This window comes from Serinus canaria, chromosome 15, assembly GCF_022539315.1.
Source record: "Serinus canaria isolate serCan28SL12 chromosome 15, serCan2020, whole genome shotgun sequence".
In the NCBI taxonomy this organism is placed as follows: domain Eukaryota; kingdom Metazoa; phylum Chordata; class Aves; order Passeriformes; family Fringillidae; genus Serinus; species Serinus canaria.
The window spans coordinates 12,941,970-12,954,263 of record NC_066329.1 but is presented as its reverse complement, the minus strand read 5'-3'; the positions used below and the strand labels follow the sequence as shown (position 1 = coordinate 12,954,263).

The 12,294-nt window shown below is 47.5% G+C and overlaps 1 protein-coding gene across 1 annotated transcript in view; it reads right to left on the bottom strand.

The window, feature by feature from the left end:
* Positions 1 to 8,539, bottom strand: part of TMEM132C (transmembrane protein 132C) — a 121,166-nt gene extending 112,627 nt beyond the window's left edge. Inside the window, exon 1 of the mRNA XM_030233503.2 lies at positions 7,656 to 8,539. Within this exon, the coding sequence (XP_030089363.2) occupies positions 7,656 to 8,416 (761 nt within the window). The 5' untranslated portion in view covers positions 8,417 to 8,539. The remainder of the gene's footprint in view (positions 1 to 7,655) is intronic.
* Positions 8,540 to 12,294: the final 3,755 nt, after the last annotated feature.

The window sequence follows — 12,294 nt, the reverse complement described above, 5'->3', positions numbered from 1 at the left end:
GCTGTGTGATCGCCTAACGAGCCACCATTGCCACTAATTAGGCAGGGAACCAAGGATTTAATTAACGCTTGTAACTCGAGTCACACAAGTGGCTAACAGTCTAAACGGGAATTAACAGCGGTGCCTTGTCCCACTGCGGGCAGCCTTGCAGGGCTCCCACAGCTGGGCAGGAGGGCTGCAGGCTCTGCACAGGACAGGAGCTCCTGGGCAGCCAGGGGTGGCACAGCTGGAGGGGATGGCAAGGGGAGCACCTGGGGCAGCCGGGGGTGGCACAGCTGGAGGGGATGGCAAGGGGAGCACCTGGGGCAGCCAGGGGTGGCACAGCTGGAAGGGATGGCAAGGGGAGCACCTGGGGCAGCCGGGGGTGGCACAGCTGGAAGGGATGGCACGGGGAGCACCTGGGGCAGCCGGGGGTGGCACAGCTGGAGGGGATGGCAAGGGGAGCACCTGGGGCAGCCGGGGTGGCACAGCTGGAGGGGATGGCCAAGCGGGAGCACCTGGGGACAGGCCGGGGGGTGGCACAGCTGGAGGGGATGGCAAGGGGAGCACCTGGGGCAGCCGGGGGTGGCACAGCTGGAGGGGATGGCACGGGGAGCACCTGGGGCAGCCGCGGGGTGGCACAGCTGGAGGGGATGGCATGGGGAGCACCTGGGGCAGCCGGGGGTGGCACAGCTGGAAGGGATGGCACGGGGAGCACCTGGGGCAGCCGGGGGTGGCACAGCTGGAGGGGATGGCACGGGGAGCACCTGGGGCAGCCGGGGGTGGCACAGCTGGAGGGGATGGCAAGGGGAGCACCTGGGGCAGCCAGGGGTGGCACAGCTGGAAGGGATGGCACGGGAAGCACCGCTCACCAGGGGATTTCTCAGCACACCTCAGTGGGAATTGCTGCACCCCAGCGCCTCCTGCCAGGAGGGAAAGCAGCCCTGCCTCCAGCACAAGGAGCCAGGAACTCTCTGATTTCCTGCTCTCCCATGCACGGCCAATCCCTACAACAGCCCCCATCCATTTCTTCCACTTCCCCAATCAACACATCGGGAAAAGTTTTCAAACACACAGGTCTGAAGTGCAAAAGTCCAAATCCATTTTATAGTGTGTGTGTGTGTGTGTGTATACATATATATATATATACACACACATATATACACACACTATATATATATACACAATATAGGTATATGTATATATACACATATATATACTATATATACTACATTTATATTTGTATTTACTTATATATTTATGTATAGTTATATACATTTATGTACAGTTATCTATATTTATGTATATATGTATAGTTATATGTATATAACTATACATATATACTATAACTATACATAACTATTTATATTTATATAAATATTTATATTAAAATGTCTATATATAGTTCAGGTTTGTTTACAGTTCCATGGAGATAGCCCAGGACCCAGCTCAGAGAGTATATTTATAAATATACATATATTCACTATATATATTTATATCTAGTGTGCATATATATATATATATAACGTTTATATATGTATTTATTTATATATTTATGTATAGTTGTGTGTATTTATATTTAGTTATAGATAGTGTATATGTATTTATACACAGTGGTGTATATATACATTTATACATAAACATTGCCATGCAGTTCAGGTTTGTTTACAGTTCCATGGAGATAGCCCTGGAGCTGGCCCAGAGTAGCCACAGCCCCACACTTTGGGAACACCTCTTCCACAAGACAAGAACATTCTGCAAGTCCTGCCCTGCCAGTTTAGTTAATCCTTGCCCACTCCTGTGCACAGAACTCCACCGTGCAGGAGCTGACCGAGGTGTTCAGGTGATGCTCTCAGAGGGGAAGCTCTCACCTGGGCTCTCCTTGGACTTCAGCAGCCCTGAGCCTCCCTGCCCAGCTCCTGGCCCCAGCAGGGTCTGCAGTCTCCTCCTGGCTGCACAGCTCTGCTTCACCAACCTGGTCAATCAGCACATGGTTTCCAAAGCATGGAGCACAGAGTCAGCCTTCTAACAATCATTCCATGGGTTACTCTCAGTGGCAATGAGTGACATTTCGGTGGAGAATTGTTCAAAAGGTTTCTCAGGCACCAGTTTTTCAGAGGGCTTTAAAGAGTCAGGGGGAGAGTGTCTGTTTTCTCTTTTCTAGGTAGCTTCAATTTCAAGTTAATAATTAGTTCTTTTTAAAACTTTATTGAACCAGACTGCTGCTACCACAGTGAGCCCCCCCTTGCTTCCTCTGCTCTGGTGAGAAGCACCTTTGTCAGAGGTTTAAAGGACATCCTCTCCCCAGCTTAGCAGTTCTGAGAACGAGTCATTAGTTTGGAGGACCCAGCTGCCTCTGGTGTGACACCAATGTCCCTGAAAAGTGCCTGCTAAGGGCTAATGAAATTAAACTGGAGCGCCTGCCACTCTCTCAAAATAGCATTAACACATTCCCTTCTTTGAAGAAGTATTTTTCACATCACAAATGCTTTTTAAAGCTACACTGGGAAATATTCCCCTTTAGTGTGTCACTTTTGTAGTAAATGGTAATTAGGAGTGCTCCAGCAGACTGCCCCCATTGCTCACTGGAGCAGAACATCCGAGCTGATGGCACCACTGCTCTGAATCTCCTTGGGAGAAATCCCAACAAAGCCCTTGCAAGGTGCTGCTGTACCTCAGCACTTCCTAAAACCATCACCCCCCAGGGTACTTCTCTTCCAATAACCTGCTCCACTGTGGATGTGCAGCTGAATTGTTACTGATCATTCTATAGAAGGGAAAATAAAACAAACAAACAAAAATCAGTTAAGATTTAAAGTTCCACAAGGCTGAACACCAGACAGTGAAGTACATAAACCTCTGTCAATGAAATATATCAAACCCCTTCAAGTCATATTCACATCTCTGGGCATTTTTGCAGAGCAACTCTGGACTAGAACCTGGTTTTAGGGGCTCTATCAATGCCATAAAATAACTCAATTTTCCAATTAAAATACACCATGAAATAATGAGATTCAAACTCCTCTCCTTTCAGATGTCACCCGAAATGTTTTTGTGCAGTGAAGTGACTCTTAAATATTTAAGCAATGCAAAGCTGCACAGGACATGTAAAATGCTTTGTTGCAATCTTGCATTTGGAGATGGACATGTAGACCCAGAAGAGCATCCCACCAAACTCTTCTGTCCCTCTTCATTTCACTCCAAGCTCTGCTGGTTTTAAATATGAATCAGCGTTAAAAAAAGCACCCTTCACCTCAGAGCTGAAAAACTGCTTTCCTTTACCATGGAAAACAGATCCTTGGGATAATGCATCCCAAAATCCGGGTTAACACCAAACTTAGAGTGATTCCAGCTCTGGTTTAGGTTTGCATGTTTTGGTACCTTTGACTTCAGGATGTCACTTGTGTTTGCCTGATGCCACCACACTGCAGTGTCAAGAACTAATGAACCAACAGACAAATACAGATTTCAGGGCAGTAAATGTTATTTCATCGTATGCTGTCACTATCTAAAAGCAAACAGTAACTTCTTGAAAACGTTACTACTTTTGGTTATTTTAGGTGCAGCTGAGGGCAGTGCCAAGCTCCTGGGAGAGGTTTATTCCCTAGGGAGCCTCAAACGGGTCTTCCATGCAGAACAGGCAGAGTTAGTGCTGAAGATGCCCCTTTTTCATGACCAGTTCCTCCAAAATGGTTTTTTATATTGAGATTCCCGAGCACTTACATAGATATTATAACCAGAACAACCTTTTCTACCTCTGGTGCTGCTCTTCACATGCATCCTCCTCCAGGTCCTTCAGCTGCTGCCAGCACCACCCAACAGAGCCCTGCTGTCAATACTCATTAGGCACTGAAATGTTAAAAGCTGTCCCCAGCTCATGGGTTTAATAGCTTTCCTCACTGCATTTATCCTTATCCAATTTGGAGATTTATTATTACTCCTAATTATCCATTCTGTTGGGTTGATTTGTTTGCTGGACACTGATTACACCCCACATCCCTCCAGGTGCAGCGAGCTGCACTGCAAAATCTCTTACAAGAAGAAGCCTGAAGGGAAGGAAAAGCCACTCCTGTGTCACACCTCTATCCTCTAATCAGGATGTAACAACTTCATCCCCTTTCTCTCCACTTAGCCCGCTCAATAGCTCCTGTAAATCAGGTTATCTGCTGGTTCAGCACCTTGCAGAGTGACTCAGAGCTGGTCTGCTGCCCAGGGACAGAGAGCACTCAGCACTCCCACCCCCTCTGTGCTGTGCTGAGCTCTGCCCGGTCAAACGTGGCACCACATGGCATGAGAAACAGCTGGCAGGATCCTGTCCTGGTCAGGACCTGGAGAACTATTTTGAGCTCCAGGACAAACAGCAGTGCACACAGGACAACCTTTCCAGAGCTGCCTGGTGCCTGCAGCTCACCCCTCCCCAGCATCACATCCAGTTATGTGTAACTTCTGGAAGCCATCCCCACAAGAACGCCTTCTTTTCAGTTTGGTTATGACTCCTTCCCTCTTCTGCAGCCTGCTGGGTGGGAGGGTTCAGGAAAGCAGTCAAGAACAGGGCCCTGCCCTAAGGATTTTGCTCTCTAATCCTCACAGACTACACACCCAAAATGATGGCTCGCATTAGAGAAGAGTGTAACTGCACTGGGAGAGGTGACAGTCAGCCCTGGTGGCTCTGCCAAAGCCACTGGCAACAATTTGTGGCAGCTCTGGGAAGGACACAAGACCTCAATGATCTTCATCTTAGAAATTGCTGGGGTTTTTTATTTTCTTTCCTTCCATTCATACTTTACCAACTGCTAGAGGTAACAGTAATTTGTTACTGTACCATCAGCAGCAAGTGCAATTCATCTCTCTTTTGGGAGCCCAGAAATCCAGTGGTAGGAAAGCAGGGCAATATTTTCCTTCCCCTTCTCTATTCCTTCAGCTCTTTTGCCATGATTTTCCCATTCATATTGCTGTTGATAACATAAGGCAAACCTGAAACCCTTTCCATGAGAGGAAATCAAAGTCCTGCAGTAAAAGGGCTGAACACTCCCAAGGGTGATGCTGACCAACTGTTTGCATTTTCTGTTTTTGCAGATAGAAAATGCCTGTAAAGACCTACCAGAGGTGACAGAGCAGGACAGGAACAGGACCTACAACCTCTCAGGATGGCTTGGACTGTTCCCACCACACTCCTGTGCTCTCTGGGTGCAAGAAAGGAGGAGCTGTGTTTATCCACACGGTGCTCCTATGGCATTAATGCACTGCCCTGCACAAGCCACCTCACCCCCTGCCACACCAGCCATCCTCCTGGACTTCACTGGTGCTCCTGGGCTGAAAAATGCACAGACACAGAACCAGGATGCTGAATGAAGACACAATTTAAGAACATGGATAAATGCACAGGTAGAGTGCCAGGATTCTGAATGAAGACACAATTTAAGAACATGGATAAATTTACAAATACAGTATCAGGATGCTGAATTAAGACAATTTAAGGGCACAGATAAATTCACAGATACAGTACCAGGATTCTGAATGAAGACACAATTTAAGGCCAAGCTTTCAATTGCCATGATTTGTGGCTATGAGGTCATTCAGACCAGTCTGCTTCCCTTTTGCCAGAGAAGATTTGTAGCTATTATTTCCCACCCCCCAAGCAATGATCACATGCTGTTTGCTTCAGCTCTGCATGTTGCAATACCTCAATGAATAATCTACAAGGAGCAGAAAATAAACAAGCCCTCTGTGCCCGGGGATAACGTGTGGTGTGTTTTTCTTTGGGATGATTAAATGTGAGTGCATGTCATGGGATGTAGGGCTTGCTCTGCTGGGAACCCAGGAGGATGAGAGCACACAGCTCTCTCCAGGCAGGCAAATGGCCACACAGAAGGTCAAGGGGGGCCCCAGGCAGCCCCAGCATATGCACTGCTATTCCCTGGCTGCTCTGCTCCCTGGGCTCTCTTTCCAGACACAGACACTCCACGGGTTCCTGGCTCACACCCCACCCCTTCCACACCTCAGAAGTTGCACTGAAGACATCAGATTCCCACCACAGAATGGGAAGCTCCACTTGGCTTCACCAGCCTTTCACCAGCCCTCTACTGACGCCCTCAGTTTGAGCTTTCCCATTTTTTACATTCTGTAGTGCCTTAGTGTGACTCTGAACTCCATATGAAGTGTCAGCAAGTTCTCCTCACAGCTCAGTCTCACAAAACAATCCTTTTCCAGCCCCAGAACCAACCTGTGTCAGCCTGTGCATTGCAGATAAATGCTCCCAGAACTAAAGCCAATCCTCTGTGTCCATAACAGCAAGTCACACAGGCAGCTACCAACCTCTCACATCCCATCTCTGTCTCCTGCAGCTCTCAGCCAGACTCATTTCTGAGCAAAGAAATACAGCCCCAGATTTCAACAAGCTTGTTTCTCTTCAACTCGCTTTTCAGGGAAATAAAGAAAGGACCTTCAGAGAGAGATCCCCACTGCCATTCACCCAACAAACACCCAGCTCACTGCCTCTGGATTTCTTCTTTCACCACAGCTATGTTTGTTATGTGCAAAAGTATTCTGTTCCTACTACTTTGTGTAAAGGGATTTTCAATAGAAGGGAAGTACCAACATAGAAAATACTTCTAGCACAGAGGTTTCACTCAGTAAACAGGTGTCTGGGAGATTAGCTCGCCAATTTAACCAAAGCTGCAAACACCACAACGGTTCTGGGATGACTAAAATCCCCCTTTTTTCAAATAAAAGCCTTTTATCTGCCAAGCGACACTTCCTGTTCTAAAGGCCATTCTCCTTGGTGGTTGTCAACTATGTATTAATCTAATTCATATAAGCCTTAGAAATAAATTCTTTCATGTGCAGAATCTTTTGGGAAACTGATTCCCTGAGGCTTTAGAGAGCAATTGTTGCTTATCACCGTGGAAATTTCCACTGAATTTAAAGCCTGGTAACAAGTTAAAAAAAGATACATCAAATTTTTCAGTGATTAACAAGTTTCCCAGTCTTTGTCATCCTCAAAGGATTTTCATCTGATCGGTGGGGAAACGGCTAAAAATGAAAATAAAAGGGAAGTGATCTGACCCAGTAAGGCAGTTCCTGTGTTCCCACTCCTGCCCAAAATAATGGCACTCACTTCTAACAGTCCCTTCCAGGCAGCAGCAATATCAAACACCTTGGGCTTTATTTAAAGGACAAATGTGCTGCCAAAGACAAACACTGCTTAACTGCAAGTGGATAGTTAAACCCTCCCTACAGAGCTCTCCTAACAAAACCACTCTGTGTGTGGGAGAGGCAAGCTCTGCCAGAGCACTTACAGAAAAGCAGGTAATTGAAGTTTTTCTACATTCAAACTCCATGCCTGTGCAATAAAAACCCGATTTTAAAAGCGCCATAAAGCAGAGAGGTTTTCTGATGCCTGGCTGTCTGTCACAGCACAGAAACAGCCCTGCCAAAGCAGCAGTTCTGCACCTTGCTGCACACCTGTGATAAACGGCACTGCAGACACGCTGAAAACCTCCCCGTGACGGGAGCTTTCAATCCCCCTCCCAGCATGCAAAGAGGAAAATAAGGTATTTCAGCGACTAGGAGCAACCTTCAGAGGGGATCAACTTCACATCAGCTGAGATCCATCCCACATCCCCAACATCTTGGTGTGTCACCACGTCAGAACCACGCCCGGCCAACCTCCTTACCTGAGGATGAACTGATCCACCGTGGAGTTGTTGGCAATCGTCACGTAAACATTCACAACCTCCCCTTGTTTGACGGGCTTGGAGGGCAGCCACACCACAACGTTGCTGTCCAGCCGTAGCTCCGTGAGCTGGGAGGCCTCCTGGCCACGGTAGAGGCTGACAGAGCCGATCCTCTGCAGGTGGGACATGCTTTCATCCATGCCATCCTTCCCGGGCCGGATGGCGTTGCCCTTGCGGAGATCCTCGGCCGTGCACTCGCCCTTCTCGTCCCCGGGTTGCACCGTGTAGTAAAGCTCCACAGGGCTCCCCTCCAGCTGCTCCGCCGCCTTCTTCCGACCCGTGAGCACCGTGGGGGGGTTGAACCAGCTGGGCAGCAGCTCCAGCTGTGCCACGCAGAGCCCCAGGTCCCCCCGGAGGCGGCAGCTGCCGCGCACCTCGCGCGTCTCGCGGAAGGCGAACACGCGCAGGCAGGGCAGCCGCTCCGCGGGGCTGTACTCGTCCCAGTCCCTGCCCACGATGTAGAACAGCACCTGCACCCTGGGCTTGCTCAGGTAGATCTTGGTGCTCATGATGTAGGCCTGCAGCTTCCAGTTGTAGGTGAACTTGTTGGCGGATCCAAAAGAGCTGGAAGTCAGCAGGAGGTCCTGGGGCACCGCTTGCTCCACGGAGAAGGGTCCGTAGCTGGCGTTTAACACGGGCGGTCTCTTGGCTTTGTAGGGGAAGAAGGACTCCACCCTGGACTGCAAACTGGAATTTCTCATGAAGTCCTGGTTGGCTTCTTTGAGGAAGAAAGATGTCTCGGCGTTGAAGAGCCGATAGCTCACAGGTAGGTACGTTGGTAATGAAGAAAATCGCTGATTATTGTCCAAGACCCCTCGACACTCTGTCACTAAAGAAAGAAAAGGTGAGTTAGACCAAGTCTGCTTATGGGCTCAAAGGGACACTTAGCACAGCTTCAGTGCTAAGTTAGTGACAAGCGTTATTCCATGCAAAGAACATTTACAGGGTAGCTACGTGTTTATACAAAATAATTCTTTTCTGCATTACATTTGCAAAAGAAAATAAAATGCAGCATGTCAGGAGAGCCCAATGACCAACAGCCCCAGGGCTGCTAGTCACCAGCCCTGCAGGATCAAAGGCACCTTTTGCTCTAGGTGCAAAGAAACTGCTTTTCTAAGGACTCTCACCCAACCATTTCACTCTCTCTGTCAAGTAACTTAGCTCTTGTATTACTGTTTCTGGCACTAGAGCCCATATCTCTGTGGTAAAACACTGACAATTTCCTACGTTCTTTAAATGCAGATGGGCATCACAACCCAGAAGTATTACAACAAGTACTGATATGTAAGATGCACACAGAGAGAAGCAGCATGTGCTGGCCAATTTCAAGTTTCAGCTGAACAAAAGATCCCTTTTGACCTAAACATTTTCCTGTTAGGATTAACAACACATTGCTGAAAGGCAAAATGTATTGTCTAAATGAGGGTAGATAACAGAGGAGAAGAGTTCAAATACATGTTGATTATGTCATGCAGCTTACAACCTCTCCTTAACCCCTGCTGAAGGGATTGGCCATGGGTACAGAAGGTAAATGCATCTAGTGCTGGACTTCTTGAGTGTTGAACAACAGAGCTTGCCCTCAGCTCCAGGGCTCTCAGGGAATCCCAGCAGAATCAGGAGTTAAGGTTCTGTGTAGGTTCAGCTCTTTAAAGGGTAAAGGGAACCACAAGGACAACAGAGAATGCAGAGATTCATCTGGAACTCAGAACACCTGAGGATCCCAAACCACCCCACGGAGACACTGCCTTCCCACCTTCCTCACAAAGGGCTGCAGCCTGGGGAGTTCTGCAAGTCACATTTGCTGCCCTGGCATGTCTGGCTGCTAACGTGCTAATTATGCAGTCAAATTTAATTAAGTGTTTTCAAGTAATGAATAAACAATCGATACCTGTCATGACACCAAATGGCTGCTGACAGACAACCCCGCTGCAGTCCTGTGGAGTGTGCAGTGCCAGGGTGCAGGGAATGAAGAGCTCTGGGAGGCAGGTGGGAGGTAATTAAGGAAAGAAGGAGACAAATGTAGAGGAGGGGGAAATCAGAACTCTCAAAGGACAGCAGCCATAAATTTGAAATAAGGAATTAAGATGTGTTCACTCATGTTTAATTCATGAACCACCATGGAACTGTTCTAACTGAGCAAACTGCCGTGACTGGACAGAAATTTAAGCAAAACAAAATGAAAAGGTAAAAAAAAAAGGAAAAGAAACAGTGCATTAGCAGCACAACACCCTGTCAGGCAGAGTCACCTTTAAAACATAAAACACTGGTTTATGTTACCGCCCTGCAAGGCTCCAGTCCTTGGCACACACTTTAATTCTGCTGAAAAAGATGTTACAAATGCCACCTCCTGAGCTGATTGATTTCCCTCACCTGAGTCTGTCAGGCTTCCATCCCTAAGTGCTCTAACACTTCCAAAAGGAACACAAAGAAGATCCACTTTGGACCATGGACCTTTCAAGGGAGGAGGAAAACCCACAGATGTCTTTGATCCAGCAGCAGAACAAGAATCTGGATCACAGATGCAGGAATCTCCTGTGCAAGCCCCTTCACCCACCCTGGATGAGCCTGCTGGGATCTGCTCACCTCCCTGCAGCCCTTTGCAGAAAGCAGCCACTGACACCCCGTGACAGATGCCAACATGCCTTTTTAACTAAAACACCTGCCTTGCTAGACAGGAATTTCTTGGTGGCCACTTTGGCTACTGAGTTTGACTTGGTGACTGATGAGAATTTCTCTCCTAGGTGTCCTGCTGCTCAGCCAAGAGCCCGTGGTACCAGAGGGCAGGGCTGTGCTTAGGGGAAGCACAGGAACACTTGGTGAAGGAAAGCACGAACTGGTTTAAGCTGACAAGTTTTCTGAAGGGTTTCCATGACCAGGGATGCTCCAGACACAGCCCCACTGCTCCTGAGGGAATCCCTGCCTTCCACAGAGCCACACAAATCAGAAACAAACTCAGCAGGCTGCAGAGACAAGCAAAGTCCTGTGATTCCAAAGGGTTGCTGGTCAGGATCTAAGCTTGAGACATAGCAGCTGGTTTTGTGCAATTCCCAGGACTTTTGCTGCAGCACATTATCCTCAGACAGACAGTGGGCTCATTTTTGCAGGCACTTCATTTATCCTGGGTTAATCACATGCATGAGGTATGCAGGACTTGGCCCAATATTAAGAAAAACAGTCAGGCAACGTCTGCCTTAAGAAGCTGAACACAAACAGCAAAACCCATGTGGCCAGACTGACAGCAGGAAGAGAAAAAGCTTCATTTTTTTAATGTAGTCAAAAGATTTCCACCCACTTTCATACCATACATAATGGATTCCTATATTTCTATACTGAAGGCTGTACTTCAGACAATTTATTTATGCACTTTAAGCCTTTTACTGATAAAATTGGTAGTTGAAATTGTCCATTTTATTTTTAGAATACCAACACCATGCATCAGCAACTGCAGGCCGTCACTTAAGGGATTTGTTCTATTCTCTCCATCTCTACCCAATAACTTTCACATCCTGGTATAATTAATTACCAGCATTTCCAGAGAACACTTTTGTATGCTTAATCAGCTCAGTTTCCAAGTTCTTCAATTTATCAGAGAAACTATTTAAACAAGATGCCGTGGGTTTCCCTGAGTTTCACAGCACAAGTTATTATTTTAAATAACCATTAAGCGGTGTTTACTTTATCTACCTGAAAAACTCATTTTTAAAAAGCAGCTCTGCCTGTCAGTGCTTTCAGGTGCTCTGGAACAGATATTTGCATTTTGAAATGCTTTACCCCTTCCCATCAGCCAGCAGCAGTCAGAGCTGCCCAGAGATGAAGTCCTGCATGGAAGAGGTTAACAACCATCAGACAAAGCCAGTATTAGCCAAGAACAAAAGTGAAGGCTTACAAGTAATTATTTCTTCTTTGTAACAGCCTGGTGACTTTTTAATCCTTCTGGCATCATGTGCCTCTGCAGCACTTCATCTGAACCCAAGCAGGCATCTGCTAAGCACATCACTGGCTCCAGTGTGACAGAGCAGCTCAAATTCCTGCAACCCAGTGAGCTCACTGGATGGGAAACAGTGACTTCTGATCTGTATCATTATTATTGTTTCTTGGATTCCAGCACAAGAGGAATTTTCTTTGGGGGTATTTCACATGGAGCTGGATTCACTGGAACAGTCATAAAAGCTCAATATCTTGGAGTTGCTCTTTTATGAGCTTGGTTTGAAGTGACTTTTGGGCAGGGAATGAAGGTTTAGCTCATGGGTGGGAGATTACTGGCCAATGGCCACAGATCTTCAGTGCCTGATGCTGGATGAGCCACTGAGCCTTCAAGGCAGCCATCTGCCTGTCCCCTCAGCCAGAAGGTTCTGGGCCAGGGAAGTCAGTGAGGAGCAGAAGACATCTGCCCATGCAAAGGGGGAGTGATGTGAGAAGCCTCCTGCACCTTGTCTGGCCCTCAGAAGCACATTTATAATTGTCCCTTGCAGGAGACAAGCCAGAGGGAAAGAGCTGAACAGAGCCCAGTGCCTGTGTGTCCTCCTGGAACTGGAACCCCAGCACTGCAGCACAGCTGGAGCTCCCACCAAGAACTCCG